The sequence below is a fragment of the Bombina bombina genome, chromosome 5 (genome assembly GCF_027579735.1).
Source record: "Bombina bombina isolate aBomBom1 chromosome 5, aBomBom1.pri, whole genome shotgun sequence".
Lineage (NCBI taxonomy): Eukaryota > Metazoa > Chordata > Amphibia > Anura > Bombinatoridae > Bombina > Bombina bombina.
The window spans coordinates 220,402,592-220,429,541 of NC_069503.1; the positions used below are offsets into that span (position 1 = coordinate 220,402,592).

Here is a 26,950-nt window from a genome sequence, read left to right on the forward strand (position 1 = left end):
AGACAGCATGAACCGAGGGCCCCCGATCCGGGACCGGATCTAGTGGGGGGCAGACTCTCTCTCTTCGCCCAGGCTTGGGCAAGAGATGTCCAGGATCCCTGGGCGCTAGAGATCATATCTCAGGGATACCTTCTAGACTTCAAATTCTCTCCTCCAAGAGGGAGATTTCATCTGTCAACGTTGTCAACAAACCAAATAAAGAAGGACGCGTTTCTACGCTGTGTACAAGATCTATTATTAATGGGAGTGATCCATCCGGTTCCGCGGTCGGAACAAGGACAAGGGTTTTACTCAAACCTGTTTGTGGTTCCCAAAAAAGAGGGAACTTTCAGGCCAATCTTGGATTTAAAGATCCTAAACAAATTCCTAAGAGTTCCATCGTTCAAAATGGAAACTATTCGGACAATCTTACCCATGATCCAAGAGGGTCAGTACATGACCACAGTGGATTTAAAGGATGCTTATCTTCACATACCGATTCACAAAGATCATTACCGGTATCTAAGGTTTGCCTTCTTAAACAGGCATTACCAGTTTGTAGCCCTTCCATTCGGATTGGCTACGGCTCCAAGAATCTTTACAAAGGTTCTGGGTGCCCTTCTGGCGGTACTAAGACCGCGAGGAATTTCGGTAGCTCCGTACCTAGACGACATTCTGATACAAGCTTCAAGCTTTCAAACTGCCAAGTCTCATACAGAGTTAGTTCTGGCATTTCTAAGGTCGCATGGATGGAAAGTGAACGAAAAGAAGAGTTCTCTCTTTCCTCTCACCAGAGTTCCATTCTTGGGGACTCTTATAGATTCTGTAGAAATGAAGATTTATCTGACAGAAGACAGATTAACAAAGCTTCTAAATGCATGCCGTGTCCTTCATTCCATTCAACTCCCGTCAGTAGCTCAATGCATGGAGGTGATCGGCTTAATGGTAGCAGCAATGGACATAGTTCCCTTTGCACGCCTACATCTCAGACCGCTGCAATTGTGCATGCTGAGTCAGTGGAATGGGGATTACTCAGATTTGTCCCCCACTCTGAATCTGGATCAAGAGACCAGAAGCTCTCTTCTATGGTGGCTTTCTCGGCCACATCTGTCCAGGGGGATGCCGTTCAGCAGGCCGGACTGGACAATTGTAACAACAGACGCCAGCCTTCTAGGTTGGGGCGCTGTCTGGAATTCTCTGAAGGCTCAGGGACAATGGAGTCAGGAGGAAAGTCTCCTGCCAATAAACATTCTGGAATTGAGAGCAGTTCTCAATGCCCTTCTAGCTTGGCCCCAGTTAAAGACTCGGGGGTTCATCAGGTTTCAGTCGGACAACATCACGACTGTAGCTTACATCAACCATCAAGGAGGGACAAGAAGCTCCCTAGCAATGATAGAAGTATCAAAGATAATTCGCTGGGCAGAGTCTCACTCTTGCCACCTGTCAGCAATCCACATCCCGGGAGTGGAGAACTGGGAGGCGGATTTCTTGAGTCGCCAGACTCTTCATCCGGGGGAGTGGGAACTTCATCCGGGGGTCTTTGCCCAAATACTTCAACGTTGGGGCAAACCAGAGATAGATCTCATGGCGTCTCGACAGAACGCCAAACTTCCTCGCTACGGATCCAGATCCAGGGATCCGGGAGCGGTTCTGATAGATGCTTTGACAGCACCTTGGAACTTCAGGATGGCTTATGTGTTTCCACCCTTCCCACTGCTTCCTCGATTGATTGCCAAAATCAAACAGGAGAGAGCATCAGTGATTCTAATAGCGCCTGCATGGCCGCGCAGGACTTGGTATGCAGATCTAGTGGACATGTCATCCTGTCCGCCTTGGTCTCTACCTCTAAGACAGGACCTTCTGATTCAGGGTCCATTCAAACATCAAAGTCTAACTTCTCTGAAGCTGACTGCTTGGAAATTGAACGCTTGATTTTATCAAAACGTGGTTTTTCTGAGTCGGTTATTGATACCCTGATACAGGCTAGGAAGCCTGTTACCAGAAAGATTTACCATAAAATATGGCGTAAATACCTATACTGGTGTGAATCCAAAGATTACTCCTGGAGTAAGGTTAGGATTCCTAGGATATTGTCTTTTCTACAAGAAGGTTTAGAAAAGGGTTTATCGGCTAGCTCATTAAAGGGACAGGTCTCAGCTCTGTCCATCTTGTTACACAGGCGTCTGTCAGAAAATTCAGACATCCGGGCCTTTTGTCAGGCTTTAGCTAGGATCAAGCCTGTGTTTAAAACTGTTGCTCCGCCATGGAGTTTAAACTTAGTTCTTAACGTTTTACAGGGTGTTCCGTTTGAACCCCTTCATTCCATTGATATAAAATTGTTATCTTGGAAAGTTCTATTTTTAATGGCTATTTCCTCGGCTCGAAGAGTCTCTGAGTTATCAGCCCTACATTGTGATTCTCCTTATCTGATCTTTCACTCAGACAAGGTAGTTCTGCGTACTAAACCTGGGTTCTTACCTAAGGTAGTCACTAACAGGAATATCAATCAAGAGATTGTTGTTCCATCCTTGTGTCCAAATCCTTCTTCAAAGAAGGAACGTCTTCTACACAATCTGGATGTAGTTCGTGCCCTCAAGTTCTACTTGCAGGCAACTAAAGATTTTCGCCAAACTTCTTCCCTGTTTGTCGTTTATTCTGGACAGAGGAGAGGTCAAAAAGCTTCTGCTACCTCTCTCTCTTTTTGGCTTCGTAGCATAATACGTTTAGCCTATGAGACTGCTGGACAGCAGCCTCCTGAAAGAATTACAGCTCATTCCACTAGAGCTGTGGCTTCCACTTGGGCTTTTAAGAATGAGGCCTCTGTTGAACAGATTTGCAAGGCTGCAACTTGGTCTTCGCTTCATACTTTTTCCAAATTTTACAAATTTGACACTTTTGCTTCTTCGGAGGCTATTTTTGGGAGAAAGGTTCTTCAGGCAGTGGTTCCTTCTGTATAATGAGCCTGCCTATCCCTCCCGTCATCCGTGTACTTTTGCTTTGGTATTGGTATCCCAGAAGTAATGATGACCCGTGGACTGATCACACATAACAGAAGAAAACATAATTTATGCTTACCTGATAAATTCCTTTCTTCTGTTGTGTGATCAGTCCACGGCCCGCCCTGTTTTTTAAGGCAGGTACATATTTTTTAAATTATAATTCAGTCACCACTACACCCTTGGTTTCTCCTTTCTCGTTGGTCTTTGGTCGAATGACTGGAGGTGACGTAGAGGGGAGGAGCTATATAGCAACTCTGCTGGGTGAATCCTCTTGCACTTCCTGTAGGGGAGCAGATAATATCCCAGAAGTAATGATGACCCGTGGACTGATCACACAACAGAAGAAAGGAATTTATCAGGTAAGCATAAATTATGTTTTTGGGGTTTCCTGACCCTTTAATTGTACCAATATAATATAATTAAAAATAGCAATTTTCTAATATAACTAAAAAAATTAAAGCACCACACAAAAGCTTATTTTGAGTGTGTCAAGCACTAATCTTGCAGTAAACACATTAAAAGAGAAGAGTCACTAAAGTCATCAGTGATGATCTATAATTCCATGATCAATGAGCTATAATGGGGAAAACCAAGATAAGGATCCATCATGGGCACTAGGCACCAGCTATAAGGAAAGGCTTGTCCTGTTGATTTGTTTCTTTATAATCTTCTAGAACTACAAATTTGAGTAAACACAACTTTGGTTCGCGTAGCTAAGAAAAACAAGGCACAAATGTCTCTTAACTGAGACTATAGCAAATTAACCAACATACATCACCATAGGTATTACTAAAGGATAGATAAAAACCCTTGTGTCTAGAAGTTATTGTCTGTATGGGCCTGTGAATGGGAAAAAAAAGGAATACAAATATCGTCTCTTCAGTGTTAACAACAAATTTACATCTACCACATCTATTTGAGAGATCTTTCCTATAGAGTATCCTGAGCTTTCAGAATAGATCGATCTGTAGATTTTCAAGCATGAGTATTTTGGTAACGGATAACTATTCACCTGCACAAATGATTAGAAACTACATCTGCTGATGCATCGTTTTTTTAAGATTTAGTGTGTGAGTTGAAAAGGCCCCATAGCAGGACTCCTATGATATGGATCAGAATGCAGTGTGAGATGACAGTTGGGTAGCTCTCAGCTTGTCCTTGGCTTGGGATATATATGTAGCATTGCACATGCACTTCGTTACATAAATGCAGGTGAAAGGAATAAACTACCCAATCAATGTGCCTTTATCCTCTTATCATCTTTAGGAGTACTTACAAAAGAAAGCAAGTAAACTATGTATTATTATTTTTTAATATACTTTATGTTCAGTGAATTAGCCCTAGTGGAACAACATATTAAATGACTGGTTTGAAAGATAATTTCCTTCTTAATATAAGGAGAATCCACGGCATCTTTCCTTACTGTTTGGAAATACTGAACCTGGCCACCAGGAGGAGGCAGACACCCCAACCAAAGGCTTAAAGGGACACTGAACGCATTATTATCAATTCTTCTTTGTTCTCTTACTATCTTTATTTAAAAAGCAGGAATGTGATGCATGGGAGCCTTCCCATTTTTGTTTGAGAACCTGGGTTATGCTTGCTTATTGGTGGGTAAATGTCAGCCTCCAATAAGAAAGCGCTATCCATGGTGCTGAACCTAAAATGGGCTGACTCCTAAGATTTACATTCATGATTTTCAAATAAAGATAGCAAGAGAATGAAGAAACATTGATAATATGAATAAATTAGAAAGTTGCTTAAAATTGCATGCTCTGTCTGAATCGTGAAATAAAAAATTTGGGTTCAGTGTCCCTTTAAATACCTCTCCCACTTCCCCCATCCCCCAGTCATTCTTTGCCTTTCGTCACAGGAGGATGGCAGAGAAGTGTCACGGCTACTTGGTCCTCCTTGCTCACTTTTTCTAAATTTTACAAGTTTGATGTTTTTGCTAATCTGCAGGCTGTGGTGCCCTCAGATTAGGATCCGCCTCTCTTTTTGTCCCTCCCGTTATCATTCAGTGTCCTCTAGAGCTTGGGTATAAGTTTCCCAACCGTAAGGAATGATGCCATGGACTCTCCTTATTAACAAATTGATTAGGCATTCTATGAGAGGCCTAAAAATGAGACGCCAAAATCTGAGTCTGAGGGTGTTTAAGAAATGTTAAAAAAAAAAAAAAAACTCTGCATTTCATCAGAAAGTAGAAATGTTATCTTTACCTATGAACAAAAATAACACAGATTATGCTTACCAGATTATTTAATTTCCTTCTGTATAAGGAGAGTCCACGGCTCCCGCCCGTGTTCTCCGATGATCGACCCTTTAAATTATATATTTCTTCTGGCACGATTTATACCCTGATATTTCTCCTACTGTTCCATGTTCCCTCGGCACAATGACTGGGGGATGGGGGAAGTGGGAGCCTCCTCCCGGTGGCCAGGTTCAGTATTTCCCAACAGTAAGGAAAGATGCAGTGGACTCTCCTTATACAGAAGGAAATTAAATTATCTGGTAAGCATAATCTGTGTTTTTTTGTTCATAGGTAAAGATAACATTTCTACTTTCTGATGAAATGCAGTTTTTTTTTACATTTCTTAAACATCCTCAGACTCAGATTTTGGCGTCTCATTTTAAGGCCTCTCATAGAATGCCTAATCAATTTGTTAATTTATATGCAGACGTAATTTTCCACTGGAGTCTTCTTTTTCTGCTTTAGAATGTGTATATTGGCTAGTTTTAACATGTGATTGACAACTTTGACGAAGGAATAGCTGTAACTCACATTTGATAGTTATTAGTTGATAAGCTGTAAACCAAACAGAACATCTTGAACTATTCCATCATCTGGTTTTGTTTTAATTGTAGTCATTTCGTACCATATTGCCTATCAAGAGAACCTTGAAAATTCCTTCTTAGATATCTTATGTGTTCCCCCCCCCCCATTTCTCTTTTATTAACTCTCCACTCCCATTTCCTAGCTCTCAAAGTTATGTGCTTTTCTGCTCCTTTTTCAGTGATCTAGTACTATATAAATATAATATTAAATAGGGCATATTGTGGGATGCACATACCAAATATTCTGTAGCAATGTAGCTTAGATGGTCACAGGGATAAAATGTTAAAAACAGAGGTATAGGAACTCGATGCTTTTTTTTTTTTTTTTTTTTTTAAATAAAAGTTGTCGTATATAAAGTAAAGCACAAATAAAATAGAGAGTAGAACTCTATGCATGATAGATTATATTAATTTCAAGAACAATTTATACTTACGAATAAAATTAATTTGTAATTTATACTTAATATATTCCGGTTAACTTATGTTTTCTGTAACATAAAACTTTATTTTTAAGATAGATAAATCTTGTTAAATTTCAAAATATCTCACTCAAAATGTCTAATTAGTTGACCCTTATTTAAAGGGATAGTAAACCCAAACAAAATTATTTTATGATTCAGATTGAACATACAATTTCAAACAACTTTGCAATTTGCTTGTATTATCAAATTTGCTTCATTCTCTTGTTATCCATTGCTGAAGGAACACATCTAGTCAGCCAATCACAAGAGGCAAATGTGTGCAGGCACCAATTAGCAGCAGCTCCCACTAGTGTATATGTGCATATTCTTTTTCAACACGGGATACTAAGAGAACCAAGTGAATTTAAAAGTGTCTTAAAATTACGTTTTCTCTGAATCATGCAAGTTTAATTTTGACTTTCCTATCCCTTTAAAGGGACAGTAAAGTCAAAATTAAACAAATGGATTGGATAGAACATGGGATTTTAAGCAGCTTTCCAATTTATTTATATCATCAATTTTGCTTAGTTCTCTTGGTGTCCTCTATTAAAGAGTTAATCCTATGTGAGCTTAGGAGCGTGCACATGTATTTAGCCATCTGGCAGCAGAGCTTGTAATCAGTGTTATACATAGTTGCAAACACTGCTGCCTAGAACCCTGCAGATGCAATGACAGCAGTGTTTGTAACTATGTATAACATTCTATAAATATTGTTGCAAACACTGCTGCCATATGGCTAAAGACACGTGCACACTCCTGAGATCACCTAGGGTTAAACTTTAACAAAGGTTACTAAAGGACCTAAACAAATGTGATAATAGAAGTAAATTTAAAGCTGTTTAAAATGGCATGCTCTATCTGAATCATGAATGTTTATCATTGACTTTACTGGCCCTTTAAATAAGGCATGGTTGCCTTCATAAACCCCATTTATCGAAAAATGAAAAGTCCAGAAATAATAATTAACAAATAAATGTTTTTAATAATCAATGACGATTTGAGTTCCACATGCAACTAGAGCTATATACACAACAGCAGCTCTGATATCAGTTAGGGAGTCTCCGAATAATGCTAATCTTGGATTAAAACAGAAACCGTTTTCTAATGAGAAGCTGTTAATAAATGAATGCTGGCATTAATAAATAAATGTTATTCTTTATCTCATGCATGAAGGAAAAAACATTAGGTTTCATGTCCCTTTAATGATCCACCAACTGATATTGAGCATGTGCAAGAATTCACAGATTTATTTTTAAAATCATTTTCCTAGAAAAGATGCCTAAAGTCAAAATTAAACTTTAATGATTCAGACAGAGCTTTCAGTTTTAGGGGATTTTCCAGTTTATTCCATTTATCACATTGTGATCTGCTCTCACATGATGCACCAGACAGTGGACTGAAAGGAAACTGAAATTAGGAAACAATACACATCTCATGTGAAATTCAGTGTCATTGAATTGTCTCTTTATTATGCATTTGTTGATTATGCAATTCTACTAAATATGTATTAGTATATAACATAACAGAATTCAACTTGCTCATTTGGCTTAATCAAAATTCACATGTGATTAAAGCAGAGATAATCTGGAAATTTGAGGATTGTTACAGCCAGTGATAGTTTAATTTAGGTTCCCCTAACCTAATAGGAGTATCTGTGCTGTGAGTTGTCCTAAACCTGCAGTCCTGTTAAAGAGAAATATCTAGTAAGACTACGTTGCTGACCTGCTACAATATGCTGTTATCAGGATTTATGGATGACAAGCATTTTGTCACATAATTTGATTTTGACCTTTAATAAGACTTAATAACTATTAAGATGTGCCGAGAGGGTAAAAGTTATAACTGTTTCCTATTTCTATTGCTTTTACAACACATTAAGATCAGCCCCAACAGCAGACCAAGTACTGTCTACCACTCCCAGCACTAACCAATTTAGGCTGCTTGTTTCCATTCATGCTTTGGTTTCTAGGATCAAGATGCTGGTTAACCTTTGAAATGCATTGCTTGTCTGGTACTTAAGAGAGGTATATGATAGAAGTGCATATTAGAAGCTCTCAAAATGCAACATCATTAATCTTCAAGTAGTCTGTCTTTATGCAGTAAGCAGCTACTGAACACAAGTAAATACACAAATATACGGTGAATGTATTGAGATTTTTTCTCTCCAGCTTATGAGTATGTCAGTAGAACATTACAGTCTGCCTCTACTTTGCCTTTATATATGTTCAATAATTTAATATGTTGTTTCTTTGTGCCAAATTTGCAACCCTTTACTTATCATTTTCTTGACTGATACTGATACTCAAAGAATCAAATCTGTTTAGGAACCTGCTGGTTCCTACATACAAAATTCTGTTTAGTCACATGAGTAATGAAAGCCATAAATTGTTAATTATTTTTGTGCTTCTAAAAGCAAAATATTGCATCATAAAATGTACTTTATTTTCTCATTTTCCTTTGATAGCACACATTTTAATTGCTATGATTAAGTGTTTTGTATGGTCTCTGTGGAGTATAGAATAAGGAATGTAGTAATCTTTTTTGCCATGCACACTAGTGTGTGAATGTAAATTGGTCCCCACTGTTCAAGAAACAAAGAACCACATCTTATGCTACCAAATTTCTTTGTGCTTTTTTCACCAGACTAAAGATTTCTCCATCTTATTCTGTATAACTATTTAAAGGGACAGCAAATTCAAAATGAAACTTTCATGACTCAGCTCAAGGCTGGTGCTATAATTTTTGGTTAAACAGGCAAAGACATATTTTGCCTTCCCGACATTCCCCCCCCCCCCCTCGAAGAAATCATATACCCTGCCATTACTGCTTCTTAACAAAATGTTCTAGTGATGTGTTAAGCAGCTATAGATAACTATTTTATCTAAGATTCCCATTATAACAAATTAGATTAACAATCAAGATGTTATGTCATAACTATAATAGCTAAAATGGTTCATTTCTGTATGACATAACTTACCAACATTGTTGCTCGGTATAACGTAGCAAACCAGTGATGGCTCTGCATAATCAATCGCCCAGGGATGACAATAAATACAAACACACAGATCTGGAGGTAGGATGCCGTCTTATCTTTTTCTTCAATATACCTAGTCTGATACTAGCATTTCAAACAATAAAGCTGCAGACAGATAAGTTCTCAAACAGAGAAGCTGTCCATCTGCATTCTCCACTTGACAAAATTTAAGACTGCATAAGAGCTTTGTTGTTCAGTCCCCTCCCCCTGCTCTTGGGCAAACAATTGCGTGAGAGTAGGGCCTGTCTATTACCCTAAACAGGAGAATTTAAAGGGACAGTCTACCATAAAATTGTTATTGTTTTAAAAGATAGATAATGCCTTTAGTACCCATTCCCCAGTTTTTCATAACCAACACTGTTATATTAATATACTTTTTACCTCTGTGATTACCTTGTATCTAGGAACCTTCTTCCAGCCCCCTGATCACATGACTGTGACTGTTTAATATCTATCATTTTAAATTTAGCATTGTTTTTTGCTAAATCTTAAATAACCCCCTGTGCCTGCACAGTGTTATCTATATGGCCCACGTATACTTGTCTCTTTGTGTTGAAAAGGAATATAAAAAGCATGTGATAAGAGGCAGCCCTCAAAGGCTTAGAAATTAACATATGAACCTACCTAGGTTTAGTTTAAACTAAGAATACCAAGAGAACAAAGCAAAATTGATGATAAAAGTAAATTGGAAAGTTGATTAAAATTACATGTCCTATCTGAATAATGAAAGTTTAATTTTGACTAGACTGTCCCTTTAAGGTGAATTATTTCTGCCACCCTAGGATAATAGCAGAAACGGATTCTTAGATTTGTGGTTCCAGACTCACTCTTACAAGCCTGAACTGCAAATTCTCAGAAGCTAGGAGTGTATCCTCATAAAGCGCTACAATAGATCATATTAACTTGCAGTGGAGTACTGGCAAGTTTTGACCGGGGGACCAGTACATCTCACATTTATTTTGTACTATCACTGTATATTGATGCTAATGGACATTTATGCTCTAATAAACCCAACATTCGCCACTAATAACATATATGCCAATCTGCATAAAGATGTTAATGGTTTATAAACTAAAAAAACATAACAGGCTGCCCTATATAATGATGATGGGTGCCTATACACTGATGATCAGTATTGTCATTGTCAGACAGTGCAAGAGAACATAGTGCATTGATGTTTTGTAGTCTCATCAGTACTCCTCCTAGTGCCCATTAACCCCAGTAATACCCATTAGGATGTGGGTGGACTTCTTTCCCACAGCGGTCACGGGCTCCACTAACTTTTATAAATGTATTTAAAATTTTGCAGAGAGCGCAGGGTCTGTGCAATGAGATATTTTGGTAAAAAGCTTCCAGCTGTTCTGACTGACCTGCACTTTCTGCTTCCCTAGTTTTCAGGGGAGCCTCCTCCTATTCTAGCCTTTGTCACCACATATAGCCCCTACTATGAAGCCCAAGTCAGACAGTAAAAAAAATATACACATTAAAGAAAAATATATTGTCACCTCCCCTGCATGGGGGCGCCTTAAGGCGGTAGCCTTGTCTGTCCTTATGGTTGCACTGGTCCTGACTAAGCTAGATCATGCGGTTGAAAACAACTTTTCAATTTAATCTATTATGTAATTTGCTTCATTCTCTTGGTATCCATACTTGAAAAGCATACCTAGGTAGGCTAAAGGGAGCTAGCTGCAGATTGGCGGCTGCTCATATATGCCTCTTGTCAATGGCTCTCCCTATGTGTTCAGATAGCCCCCAGTAGTGCATTGCTGCTTCTTCAACAAAGCATATTAAGCGAATGAAGCAATATTGATAATGGAGAAAAACTAAAAAGTTGTTAAAAATTATATGTTCATATGTCTCATGTCCATTTAAAGAAATGATTCCCACATTACTTAAGCCATTGGTTCTTTTTTTAGAGCTGCAGAAGTTTTTAGGAAACTACAAGATATCAAAACCACTTACGGGGAATCTAGAACTCCTTGCCAAGAAATACAAGAGCCAGAAATATATTCTCTTTATAATAAGCTACAGCTGCTGCACAAGATTGTACAGCGGCCTCCATCTTGCTCCTTGTAAATCACTGGTTTATTAAGTGGTTGGCTAAAGTTAGGTTCAAATTGTCAGTCTTTATTATGAAACTATATGAGAACAATATTAGAAGAAAAAAAAAACATTCCTCTGTGTATGTTGGACAATTGTATATTAAAAAAGAGCACAACCACTGTGATTTCAAAACCAACAGGCATCATGCTCCCTGTAGCAACTGCTGCAGACTTCTTAAACAGATGAGACACAGATTGTTAATCTAGATTCTAATCTGTATAAAAACAATAATAGCTGCTACATAGGGCTGTTTCATTAGTTTCAAAAACAAGAAGCTGATAGGCTGTTTTTATACTGTCAACCAATACAAATCAGCAAAAGCACTTGGGCCAACGGACTGATAAGTGGAAGGTCAATACAGACACAGAAAAACTATAATATTATGTTCAATATCAGAGAAGTACATTTTACACTGAGACAAATATTCCATTCATGATACATACACAATACATACATACATACATGATACATACATACATACATACATACATACATACATGATAGATACATACATACATACATACATACATACATGATGCATAGATACATACATACATGATACATAGATACATACATAGATACATGATACATACATACATAGATACATGATACATACATACATAGATACATGATACATAGATACATACATACATATATGATACATAGATACATACATACATACATGATACATAGATACATATATACATCCATGATACATACATACATACATACATACATACATACATGATACATACATACATAGATACATGATACATACATGCATACATAGATACATACATACATACATGATACATAGATACATACATACATACATGATACATACATACATGATTCATACATACATAGATACATGATACATACATACATACATACATGATTCATACATACATAGATACATGATACATACATACATACATACATGATACATACATACATGATACATACATACATGATACATACATACATGATACATACATACATACATGCATGATACATACATACATACATGCATGATACATACATACATACATGCATGATACATACATACATACATGCATGATACATACATACATACATGCATGATACATACATACATACATGCATGATACATACATACATACATGCATGATACATACATACATACATACATGCATGATACATACATACATACATGCATGATACATACATACATACATACATGCATGATACATACATACATACATGCATGATACATACATACATACATACATGATACATACATACATGATACATACATACATACATACATACATGATACATACATACATGATACATACATACATGATACATACATACATGATACATACATACATACATACATACATACATACATGATACATACATACATACATACATACATGATACATACATACATACATGATACATACATACATACATACATACATACATACATACATGATACATACATACATACATAGATACATACATAGATACATACATACATACATACATACATACATACATACATACATACATACATGATAGATACATACATACATGATACATACATACATACATACATACATACATACATACATACATACATACATACATACATGATACATACATACATACATACATACATACATACATACATACATACATACATACATGATACATATATAGAAAAAAATAATCCCACTCCGGATCTATCAAAAAGAGCTTGGAGGTAGATGAATAAATCCACAGTGTCCCAATGTAGTACAAAACGTATTCTTTATTATAAACATTAAAAGGTAGGCAAACTCCAAAAAAGAAGTGGGGTAGAGCAAGCTAAAACAAAAGACAAGTCTAATATGTACACGATACATATATACATGCATACACCATATATATATATATATATATATATATATATATATATATATATATATATATATATATATATATATACATACATACATACATACATACACGATACACATACGATACATATATATATATATATATATATATATATATATACATATACATACATACATACATACAGCTCTACATTTCCAGTCACGTGTAAACCGTAAATCAGTATGTGGTGATTTGTGGATCAGTATTAATGACTTTATTTATAAAATCATGTGTATAAGTAACCACATTTTAAAATATACTCTTAGAATTTATCTATATATGTGTATATATATATATATATATATATATATTTTTTTAATAATGAATAAATATTTTTGTATTTTCTGCATAGGATGAAGATGATGCAGAAGAAAACAGTCGGGTGGAACCTGTTGGGCATGCAGACACTAGCTTAGAGCGAACGTCAAGCTTCTCATTAGAGTGAGTATTGTGGTACAAGAGTTTGTGTTTGAATATGGAAATAAAAGCTTACAAAGAGTATTCCCATTTTCTTATAACATTACACTTTTATAACTGCAAAATCAGAAGAGTTGAAGAAAGTAATACAAAATATGTAAAATTGTGCTTTTTTGTTTTTAATATTATCATAACACCATGTTAATTCTCTGGTGGTTTGAGCTTCCAAGTCCTGTCATCATGAATACTCTGTAAAACAGTTATGCAAGGCGTCTATATGGTCTTCCTTGTACACTTTTCACTTCAGTCTACAGACTGAATGTGTTTGCATCAGTACAAGTAGCATGTAGTAGGAAGATCTTGCAGACCTTGCTTCCTTAGACCTAGGCAGATGAGTTCTTCCTACATTTTGTCCTAATATGAATCAGCTTAGTTTCACCGACTTACCAAACTGATATGATTTATGTGTGTGAGAGAAACAAATTTTTTTTTTTCAAAGTAGTAGCGTGATGGACCCACACTGCTTCACACAATTTTTTGATTCATGCTTATGCCCCAGGAACTCTCACTCAAAGATAAATATAGGATATTATGAAGATATATGTGAGGAATAAGTAGTGACGTGGTTCCCACCAGCCAAGACTTTTTGGAGGCATTCCTGCCTGCTTTAGTGGTCAGGGGCCATCTACCCATGGTTGTATTTGTAAATAAAATTCTGTTTTTATAAAAGCTAGTGATAAATATCTTTTCTAATGTGCACACAGTTTTCCCTGATACAAAATGTAGTTAATACATCCAGGTTAGACTAAATATTATGAATTTAAGCTAATCTAAAATCCATTCATATTTGGAAATAGTAGGATTATATGAGTTTAAAGTTCTATAAACAGTCAAAATATGTTATACAATTTATTTTCTCAATTTTGTAACTTTGCCTCCAGGTGTTCATGCTGTATTTTACTTTTTTTTTTTTTTTTTTAATGGGACGTAGTTATACATATGTTCAGTGATGTGAAACCTTGAGTGAGTTGTTTGACCTTTTGATGCTTTGTATACATAATGGTGAATTAATGATTTTTTTGTGTTGACTTTGTATATTTTACATGTGCTATAATATCGACTAGATGTTACCTAGGTCACATCTTTATTTTCACTTGTTCTAAACTGTTACTCTCCTTTCATGCCATCAGGCTGATATTGAGGTATGTTTATCATTTCTTTCATCAGCTTGGAATTCCTTTTGCAGAGTGTTGTTACATTTTCCTGTACTACTTGTAGGTGTTAATAGGTGGTCCTTTGTAAAGTTTGTTCAATAATTCTTCTCTTTCAGTGACATGGTGAAACTTGTCGAAGTCTCCAACGAAGGAGGTCCTCTGGGGATCCATGTAGTGCCTTACAGTTCCCAAGGTGGAAGGTAATGTGTTTAATTACTTTATTTGTAACCACACGGGTGAACGACATGAAGTGTTGCACTTTTATTTGTTACAATTCCCATGCTTCACATATTGTGAAAATAAATGAACTATCACTTTAAGTGATTGACTCAAAAACGATTAGTAAAACATCTAATGGTAAATGTAAACATGATTCATTTAATTGTTAATGTACTCTTAATAGCCTTGTTGAAAAGCAGAATAAAGCTGCAAGAAATTATTGTTGTGGATTTTGCTTCTTATTCACACCCGCATTCTGACATTGGATTTTTAATTTTTACAAAGCCAAAATATTCAACAAATGGATAAAAATTAAAGTACTTATTTGTCAAGTTTAAAATAACAGGGACTAATCAGGGATAATCTGAGGGATATGTATCTTCTTGTTTGACTTTTGTGCGCTTGCTTTGTTGCTATTTATATTGAGGAAAAGATGAATATGCACATTAAGTTAAATTACAGTCATAAATTGCATTTTAAAGACATAACATTTCAGTGAACCTTTTCATCAGCAGTTTTAGGTGATTACAGGCAAATTACATATTTATCAAAGGTTATTATCAGGCTATTTCTAAACTTGATAAATGTTTTTTGTCACTAAGTTTATGCAGTGATTAATAAATCAATGGCTTATCAATGAATAGTGTTGGGGTACAAAGATTAGTTTAAAAACACATGCTATAAGCAGATAAGCTCTTGGTCCACAAAATCTTCAGAGGTTAGTAGCAGAAACCTTAACCCATTATGCACCTGCATGGTGGTCAATGTCAGGGATAGTTTTTCTTTGTCTTCATTTGACTAAATTCACGACTGCTTTTAGCCTATAACACCGATGGTGAACCTTGGCACTCCAGATGTTTCACAACTACGTTTCCCATAATGCTCGAATGGACTTCAGTGCCTAAGCATCATGGGAAATGTAGTTCTGAAACATCTAGAGAGCCTAGGTTCACCATCACTGGCCTATATCATGTTTAATAGGAGTGTGTTTTTATGTAGTTCTCATAATTAGTTTTTTTTTCTTTATACCATAAAAACTGATATTTTGTGATATTTTAGTGTGATATTTTAGTTTTATATATATTTTTTTTTAATATTTCATTTTTTAAATTTTTTTTTTACTAAACTTAAAGAAGGCAAACTGGTCATTTTAAAGGGACATTAAACACTTTGAGTTGGTAATATAAAATGATGACTTGTATACATAAAAAAAACTTTGCAATATACTTTTATTTTTATTTTTTTCCCTTTCTTGTAATTCTATTCTGAAATTGTGATCACTGTTATATACCACACAGCTATTGGCTGCACACTCTAGTGACCTATTTATAACTCTCCCTAATTGACCACACCAAAGAAGATAACCTAAGTTACAACATGGCAGCTCCCATTGTTTTATTGACACTAAAACTTAACACATATTTTGTCAATATATATGTAGCAGAAATATATTACTGGCACTGCAGTAGTATGTCTAGAGGAAAAGGGCCCATAGAGGGACTGGTGCTTCCCTTAACAAATAGTATAAATACCAATACCCTATTATAGGAACAAGGCAAAAGAAGGGAGATTGTAGCACTCCACCTCTAAGAATAAGTATAGTATAGTTAAAATATAACTTTTATTGTGATTGGTATAAAAATCCAGCAAACCCCAGTATGTCCCCCACCACACTTTAAAACAAACAGATCAAATACTTCACACAACCTAGGCTGTTTGCCTCCCTGTTTCCTGGCCAATAACAACTCACGTCGGCTTCAGGTGACAGAGGCAAGAGCAGCACTACAGGGTGAGTATAAAGCTGTGACAATAGCACAAAACGCGTTTCAGCTTGTAAATGGCCTTTCTCAATGTGTGTTAAATAGGACAAACCGAACGCTGGAACAGTGTGTCTTAAATACCCTTCCTAGCAATGGGCTCTCCAATACGGACGCTTTGCGTCTTAGCCACTCCCCCTCCCATATTCACTTGATAATTCTATTGGTTGGAAAGGGGCTGTATGTTAAGGAGAGAATCCCATAGGTCAGTAGTCTAATAGTAAACAATGACTAGCAATATCAGTATTAGCCGAAGTGTTAAGATCTCATCGTGCAGACAATGTTTTATTAGGGGAGTGTTATACTATATCATCTGCACAATGAGATCTTAATACTTCGGCTAATACTGATATTGCTAGCCATTGTTTACTATTAGACTACTGACCTATGGGATTCTCTCCTTAACATACACCCCCTTACCAACTAATAGAATTATTAAGTGAATATGGGAGGGGGAGTGGCTAAGATGCAAAGCGTCAGTATTTGAGAGCCCATTGCTAGGAAGGGTATTTAAGACACACACTGTTCCAGCGTTCGGTTTGTCCTTTAACACACATTGAAAAAGGCCGTTTACAGGCCGAAACGCGTTTTGTGCTATTGTCACAGCTCTATACTCACCCTGTAGTGCTGCTCTTGCCTCTGTTACCTGAAGCTGAAGTGAGCAGTTATCGGCCAGGAAACAGGGAGGCAAACAGCCTAGGTTGTGTGAAGTATTTGATCTGTTTGTTTTAAAGTGTGGTGGGGGACATACCAGGGTTTGCTGGATTTTTATACTAATCACTATAAAAATTATATTTTAACTATACTATACTTATTCTTATAGAGGTGGAGTGCTACAATCCCCCTCCTTTTGCATTGTTCCTATAATAGGGTATTGGTATACTATTTTGTCAATATTTAAACAGCTAATGAAACTTTAAAAAATGCATCCAAGTTATTCTGACTAATAATTTCTTTGAATGCATCATTCTATCTAGCATTTATTTAGTGTTTAATGTCCCTTAAAAGGATTGCAAAATTAGTGAAAATTAGTATTGCAGTGTAAAATGTTTACGTATCTAGATAAAAGATCCCCTGAAACTTAAATAGCAATGCTTTGTTATTAGAGAGTTTGATACTGCAGCCTTGTGGATAATTACTCTTGAATAGGATTCATGCTGCCAACTGTAATAGATACAATACTCATAATCAGGGGAAAAAATAAGATGTATATGGAGGTTGTGTAGAATTGTAGAACATTATCTAGTTTTACTGTTTGCTGTAATTTGTATTTCTGATAAGAATGCATGTGCGTATCATTTTGTAGAATAAAAGCATTGCTTCCATTTGTGTTCTCTTTAGGGTTTTAGAAATGAATTATGATTGTATGTTTATAACACAATCTGTGTGTCCAATCTTTTGCAATTACTCAACATCATTTTTCCATAATAATAATAAAAAAAAAGTGGAGACTTTAGAAGTGTAACTTTTGGAGGTTCAACAAATGCTTTTTAGGGCTTTCTATGCCATATTCTGGCAGTTGTCTCTTAACCACAGTGAATCACAACATGCAAGAAGCAATCATGTAGGAAATCATACACAGCGGGATAAATGTTTTCAATGCAATCACTGCTGCATATCCTTGGTACTTTTGAAAGACATAATGTGAAGCCAAATTCTTCTGCTTTAGGCATGTACTTATCCCAGTATTGTCTTAGATAAATGTCTTCCCAACCTCTAAATTGTGATTACTGAGCATCCTAGAGAAAAAAAATAAGTGTAATGTGTTCTAAGTAAATACAAAACACTTTCTAAATCCTTTCTGATTGTCTGTAATTTCGTTGAGGTCTATCTTGGAATCTCTGCAGGGTTTTTGTTCATTTATTTAACTTTTTTTTTTTCCTTTGTCGGTTATTTAAAATAAATTGGTTTTCCTATGCAAATTCAATTTTTCTTGAACTTTAATCTCACAAATTTATCTTAACTACTTTTTAGGTCATTGATCTCTAATGTAACATTGTTTTGTTGTCCAGCCAACACGCACGCTTTTTAATTTTAAAACGTATTGTGTTTTCAAATTTTTTAAGCCATAGTCACAGACTTGACCTAGCAGATATGTTTACTTTGTGACATGGCTATTTCTGTAAACAGATCAAATTTAGTTATTAAATCACTAAATGGTTACAGATTGCTATAATTTTCTTAAACCATCAATAAAATCTTGTTCCAGTGTGTTATTGACACTTTAAATAAAACAGCGCTACTACTGAATTTTCACTCTTGGGTATGTTGAAATTAGTTTTTGTGATTTCCGCATTAGTATAAAACACATTGCCCTGTTGCCATTTTTTTATGTATCTAGACAAATGCACATGTAATCCTTATAAAGATTTCTTATTTATTTTGGGAAGAGCCCACTGTCATCTCTTACTGCTTTCGTGGGTACATTAATGAAGAACACGCTTGTTCAAATTCTTCCCTGTTCATCTATAGAGTACTTTTAAACTCTATTGGTAAATGTGTGCTGTTTAACTTCCACAGTGAGGCATCACATAGCCTCCTGGTCTCCTGCTGAATATCATTCTCTGTATTCTCCTCCAAAGAGCTCCATTTATCATTGTAATTCTCCCACATTTACGCCTATAAATACGCTGTTGAAATTGTTCTCCTATTTATCAAAGCAAAATACGCCTAAAAATAAGTAAATACGACCACAAAATTCTCCCACTCTATTCTCTCTCGCCTAGGCGCACATGTGTACCAAAGAGAGCATAAAAAAAATCTTTTTTGGTCATATTTTTAAAAATATGCCTTACTAATCGCCAAAATTCATGTTTATCATTATTTTGCAACTTAGGAGAACCTAAAATTCTCCTACAAATACGATCACAAAAGTTCTCCAAAACCACTGTGGAGAACATTGAATTTACTCCACTTTTTTCGTGAAAGAAGATAGAATATTTCTTCTGTTAAGTGTGATCAGTCCACGGGTCATCATTACTTCTGGGATATTACTCCTCCCCAACAGGAAGTGCAAGAGGATTCACCCAGCAGAGCTGCATATAGCTCCTCCCCTCTACGTCACTCCCAGTCATTCTCTTGCACCCAACGACTAGATAGGATGTGTGAGAGGACTATGGTGATTATACTTAGTTTTATATCTTCAATCAAAAGTTTATTATTTTATAATAGCACCGGAGTGTGTTATTACCTCTCTGGCAGAGTTTGAAGAAGAATCTACCAGAGTTTTTTACTATGATTTTAGCCGGAGTAGTTAAGATCATATTGCTGTTTCTCGGCCATCTGAGGAGAGGTAAACTTCAGATCGGGTGACAGCGGGCAGATTAATCTGCAAAGAGGTATGTAGCAGCTTTTATTTTCTGACAATGGAATTGATGAGAAAATCCTGCCATACCGATATAATGTCATGTATGTATATTTTACACTTCAGTATTCTGGGGAATGGTACTTCACTGGAATTACACTGTGTACATAAAACCTTTTAGCCTATTTTGCAGGGACTAGCAACAGGCTCTTTAATAATTCTTAATTTATGTTAAACGTTTTTGCTGGAATGTAAAATCGTTTTCATTTTCTGAGGTACTGAGTGAATAAATGTTTGGGCACTATTTTTCCACTTGGCAGTTGCTTGATCTAATTTCTGACAGTTTCTGATCTCTCTCACTGTTGTGTGTGAGGGGGAGGGGCCGTTTTTTGGCGCTTTTGCTACGCATCAAAAAATTTCAGTCAGCAGCTCATTGTATTTCCTGCATGATCCGGTTCATCTCTACAGAACTCAGGGGTCTTCAAAACTTGTTTTGAGGGAGGTAATTCTCACAGCAGAGCTGTGAGATTGTAGTTGACTGTGATAAAAAAAAAAAAAAAAACGTTTATTCTGTAATTTTTTTTTCTGCTATCAGAGTTAGTTGTCTTTTGCTAATGGGAACAAACCTTTGCTAAAGTTGTGTTTACAAGGATTGATGCTATAACTGTTTCAGTTTATTAATTTTCAACTGTCATAAATCTTCTGTGCTTCTTATAGGCACAGTACGTTTTCATAATATTTTACTAGAATTGTATTCCAAGTTGCAAGTTTATTTGCTAGTGTGTTAAACATGTCTGATTCAGAGGAAGATACCTGTGTTATTTGTTCCAATGCCAAAGTGGAGCCCAATAGAAATTTATGTACTAACTGTATTGATGCTACTTTAAATAAAAGTCAATCTGTACAAATTGAACAAATTTCACCAAACAGCGAGGGGAGAGTTATGCCGACTAACTCTCCTCACGTGTCAGTACCTGCATCTCCCGCTCGGGAGGTGCGCGATATTGTGGCGCCCAGTACATCTGGGCGGCCATTACAGATAACATTACAAGATATGGCTACTGTTATGACTGAAGTTTTGGCTAGATTACCAGAACTAAGAGGCAAGCGTGATCACTCTGGGGTGAGAACAGAGTGCGCTGATAATACTAGGGCCATGTCAGATACTGCGTCACAACTTGCAGAACATGAGGACGGAGAGCTTCATTCTGCGGCTGACGGTTCTGATCCAAACAGATTGGATTCAGATATTTCAAATTTTAAATTTAAGCTGGAGAACCTCCGTGTATTACTAGGGGAGGTGTTAGCGGCTCTGAATGATTGTAACACAGTTGCAATACCAGAGAAAATGTGTAGGTTGGATAAATATTTTGCGGTACCAACGAGTACCGACGTTTTTCCTATACCTAAAAGACTAACTGAAATTATTACTAAAGAGTGGGATAGACCCGGTGTACCGTTCTCACCCCCTCCGATATTTAGAAAAATGTTTCCAATAGACGCCACCACACGGGACTTATGGCAGACGGTCCCTAAGGTGGAGGGAGCAGTTTCTACTTTAGCTAAGCGTACCACTATCCCGGTGGAGGATAGCTGTGCCTTTTCAGATCCAATGGATAAAAAGTTAGAGGGTTACCTTAAGAAAATGTTTGTTCAACAAGGTTTTATATTGCAACCCCTTGCATGCATTGCGCCGGTCACGGCTGCGGCGGCATTCTGGTTTGAGTCGCTGGAAGAGACCATTAATTCAGCTCCTCTGGATGACATTACGGACAAGCTTAGAGTCCTTAAACTAGCTAATTCATTCATTTCGGAGGCCGTAGTACATTTAACTAAACTTACGGCTAAGAATTCAGGATTCGCCATTCAGGCACGCAGAGCACTGTGGCTAAAATCCTGGTCAGCTGATGTTACTTCTAAGTCTAAATTACTTAATATACCTTTTAAAGGGCAGACCTTATTTGGGCCTGGTTTGAAAGAAATTATCGCTGACATTACAGGAGGTCAAGGCCACGCCCTGCCTCAAGACAGGGCCAAACCTAAGGCCAGACAGTCTAATTTTCGTTCCTTTCGGAATTTCAAAGCAGGAGCAGCATCAACTTCCTCTGCTCCAAAACAAGAAGGATCTGTTGCTCGCTACAGACAAGGCTGGAGACCTAACCAGTCTTGGAGCAAGGGCAAGCAGGCCAGGAAACCTGCTGCTGCCCCTAAAACAGCATGAATTGAGGGCCCCCGATCCGGGATCGGATCTAGTGGGGGGCAGACTTTCTCTCTTCGCCCAGGCTTGGGCAAGAGATGTCCAGGATCCCTGGGCGCTAGAGATAATATCTCAGGGATACCTTCTGGACTTCAAATACTCTCCTCCAAGAGAGAGATTTCATCTGTCAAGGTTGTCATCAAACCAAACAAAGAAAGAGGCGTTTCTACGCTGCGTACAAGAGCTTTTGTTAATGGGAATAATCCATCCAGTTCCACGGTCGGAACAGGGACAAGGGTTTTACTCAAATCTGTTTGTGGTCCCCAAAAAAGAGGGAACTTTCAGACCAATCCTGGACTTAAAGATCCTAAACAAATTCCTAAGAGTTCCATCGTTCAAGATGGAGACTATTCGGACAATTTTACCCATGATCCAAAAGGGTCAGTACATGACCACAGTGGATTTAAAGGATGCTTACCTTCACATACCGATTCACAAAGATCATTACCGGTACCTAAGGTTTGCCTTCCTAGACAGGCATTACCAGTTTGTAGCTCTTCCATTCGGATTGGCTACAGCTCCAAGAATCTTCACAAAGGTTCTGGGTGCTCTTCTGGCGGTACTAAGACCGCGGGGAATCTCGGTAGCTCCGTACCTAGACGACATTCTGATACAAGCTTCAAGCTTTCAAACTGCCAAGTCTCATACAGAGTTAGTACTGGCATTTCTAAGGTCACATGGATGGAAGGTGAACGAAAAGAAAAGTTCACTCGTTCCACTCACAAGAGTTCCCTTTCTGGGGACTCTTATAGATTCTGTAGAGATGAAGATTTACCTGACAGAAGACAGGTTAACAAGACTGCAAAGTGCTTGCCGCACCCTTCATTCCATTCAACAACCGTCAGTGGCTCAATGCATGGAGGTAATCGGCTTGATGGTAGCGGCAATGGACATAGTACCCTTTGCACGCTTACACCTCAGACCACTGCAACTGTGCATGCTAAGTCAGTGGAATGGGGATTACTCAGACTTGTCCCCTTCTCTGAATCTGGATCAAGAGACCAGAAATTCTCTTCTATGGTGGCTTTCTCGGCCACATCTGTCCATGGGGATGCCATTCAGCAGGCCAGACTGGACAATTGTAACAGACGCCAGCCTTCTAGGTTGGGGTGCCGTCTGGAATTCTCTGAAGGCTCAGGGACAATGGAGTCAGGAGGAGAGTCTCCTACCAATAAACATTCTGGAATTGAGAGCAGTTCTCAATGCCCTCCTGGCTTGGCCCCAGTTGATAACTCGGGGGTTCATCAGGTTTCAGTCGGACAACATCACGACTGTAGCTTACATCAACCATCAGGGAGGGACAAGAAGCTCCCTAGCAATGATGGAAGTAACAAAGATAATTCGCTGGGCAGAGTTTCACTCTTGCCACCTGTCAGCAATCCACATCCCGGGAGTGGAGAACTGGGAGGCGGATTTCTTAAGTCGTCAGACTTTTCATCCGGGGGAGTGGGAACTTCATCCGGAGGTCTTTGCCCAAATACTTCATCAGTGGGGCAAACCAGAGATAGATCTCATGGCGTCTCGACAGAACGCCAAGCTTCCTCGTTACGGGTCCAGATCCAGGGATCCAGGAGCAGTCCTGATAGATGCCCTGACAGCACCTTGGGACTTCAGGATGGCTTACGTGTTTCCACCCTTCCCGATGCTTCCTCGATTGATTGCCAGAATCAAACAGGAGAGAGCATCAGTTATTCTAATAGCACCTGCATGGCCACGCAGGACTTGGTATGCAGACCTGGTGGACATGTCATCCTGTCCACCTTGGTCTCTACCTCTGAAACAGGACCTTCTGATGCAGGGTCCTTTCAAACATCAAAATCTAACTTCTCTGAAGCTGACTGCTTGGAAATTGAACGCTTGATTTTATCAAAACGTGGTTTTTCTGAGTCAGTTATTGATACCCTAATACAGGCTAGGAAGCCTGTTACCAGAAGGATTTACCATAAGATATGGCGTAAATACCTATATTGGTGCGAATCCAAAGGTTACTCTTGGAGTAAGGTTAGGATTCCTAGGATATTGTCTTTTCTACAAGAAGGTTTAGAAAAGGGTTTATCTGCTAGTTCATTAAAGGGACAGATCTCAGCTCTGTCCATTCTGTTGCACAAACGTCTGTCAGAAGTTCCAGACGTTCAGGCTTTTTGTCAGGCTTTGGCCAGGATTAAGCCTGTGTTTAAAACTGTTGCTCCGCCATGGAGTTTAAACCTTGTTCTTAACGTTTTACAAGGCGTTCCGTTTGAACCCCTTCATTCCATTGATATAAAGTTGTTATCCTGGAAAGTTTTATTTTTAATGGCTATTTCCTCGGCTCGAAGAGTCTCTGAGTTATCAGCCCTACATTGTGATTCTCCTTATTTGATTTTTCATTCGGATAAGGTAGTTCTGCGTACTAAACCTGGGTTCTTACCTAAGGTAGTCACTAACAGGAATATCAATCAAGAGATTGTTGTTCCTTCTTTGTGTCCAAATCCTTCTTCGAAGAAGGAACGTCTTCTGCACAATCTGGATGTAGTTCGTGCCCTAAAGTTTTATTTACAGGCAACTAAGGAATTTCGACAAACGTCTTCCCTGTTTGTCGTTTACTCTGGTCAGAGGAGAGGTCAAAAGGCTTCTGCTACCTCTCTTTCTTTCTGGCTTCGTAGCATAATTCGTTTAGCCTATGAGACTGCTGGACAGCAGCCTCCTGAAAGAATTACAGCTCATTCTACTAGAGCTGTGGCTTCCACTTGGGCCTTTAAGAATGAGGCCTCTGTTGAACAGATTTGCAAGGCTGCAACTTGGTCTTCGCTTCATACTTTTTCCAAATTTTACAAATTTGACACTTTTGCTTCCTCGGAGGCTATTTTTGGGAGAAAGGTTCTTCAGGCAGTGGTTCCTTCTGTATAAAGAGCCTGCCTATCCCTCCCGTTATCCGTGTACTTTTGCTTTGGTATCCCAGAAGTAATGATGACCCGTGGACTGATCACACTTAACAGAAGAAAACATAATTTATGCTTACCTGATAAATTCCTTTCTTCTGTAGTGTGATCAGTCCACGGCCCGCCCTGTTTTTTAAGGCAGGTAAATATTTTTTAAATTATACTCCAGTCACCACTTCACCCTTGGCTTCTCCTTTCTCGTTGGTCCTTGGTCGAATGACTGGGAGTGACGTAGAGGGGAGGAGCTATATGCAGCTCTGCTGGGTGAATCCTCTTGCACTTCCTGTTGGGGAGGAGTAATATCCCAGAAGTAATGATGACCCGTGGACTGATCACACTACAGAAGAAAGGAATTTATCAGGTAAGCATAAATTATGTTTTCTTAATTTTGGCAGCTATAAGAATGAAATATACATCAATGATGTAAATTTTCTTTTGATAATATATTTTTAAATTAATGAATGTGAAGATAACATAATTTTTATTTTATGTTTTATAATAAATATATTATTTGAAAATAAAAAATTGGTGTCCTATTAATTTCTATTTGTAAAGGAAGACAAGCTCATCAGTCTAAAGCTAACAATAAATTATATCCGTAGAGATGTGATACATGCCCATACTTATTAACATATTTTGTGTCACCACTGACATTTTTGCATATCTATTGGAGTCATAAGTACTGCAGGGGGTGTGGAAGAAGATAAAGGTGTTATTGTTTAAAACATCAGTTTTTATTATTATAATTGTAGAATGTGTATAAAAATATAAAGCTTTCTTACACATGACTAAAACCAAAAAAATAAATTTATTGATTAAATGACATGTATTCAGTTATGTTTTGTCATAATTTAAAAAGAAAATATTTATTTTATTACATTAAAATTAAATTAGGTTTGTATTTAAATAATGAAATACACAGTTTAAACAAGTTAGATTTCAATTTAAAAAAAGTCTATTTGGGAGTATTTCTAATGATAAATAAGGAGCATATATAATACTAATGGAGAGATTTATCATTAATCTGCTGCATCTCGCCTTTGGAAATTGGCGTTAAAATACTACAGTTTTTATGATAAATATGAGCGCACATGTGCACCTCTCCAAAGGCAAGAGAACTAAAAGTCGTATTTCAATAATGAATGATAAATGGAGCCCAAAGTATACACATCACCGTGCTTGCCTAATCTGGTTGCTATAGAATGTATTCACAAGACAATCACGGGCGGCACCAGCGTAACAAAATCCATATTATTTATTTAAACCATTAAAAAAAGATGTGAATACACAGACTGGCATGAAGCCACCGTGAATGGCCGACTCATTTTAGTTTCTATGCCATAGTTTTAGCCATTAACGGTGATATATTGCCGTGTATTCACGTGTTTTTTTAATGGTTTAAATACATAACATGGATTTTATTGTTGGTGCTGCCCTGTATTTTCAGATCAAACCGCTATCACTATG

The 26,950-nt window shown here is 37.3% G+C and overlaps 1 protein-coding gene across 5 annotated transcripts in view; it reads left to right on the forward strand.

Moving 5' to 3' along the window:
* PARD3 (par-3 family cell polarity regulator) overlaps window positions 1–26,950 on the forward strand; it is a 1,150,653-nt gene that overhangs the window by 527,721 nt on the left and 595,982 nt on the right. For all 5 annotated transcript variants that reach the window (XM_053713848.1, XM_053713850.1, XM_053713851.1 and 2 more), the window contains exons 6-7: window positions 13,690–13,778; window positions 15,085–15,168. In XM_053713848.1, the coding sequence (XP_053569823.1) occupies window positions 13,690–13,778; window positions 15,085–15,168 (173 nt within the window). The remainder of the gene's footprint in view (window positions 1–13,689; window positions 13,779–15,084; window positions 15,169–26,950) is intronic.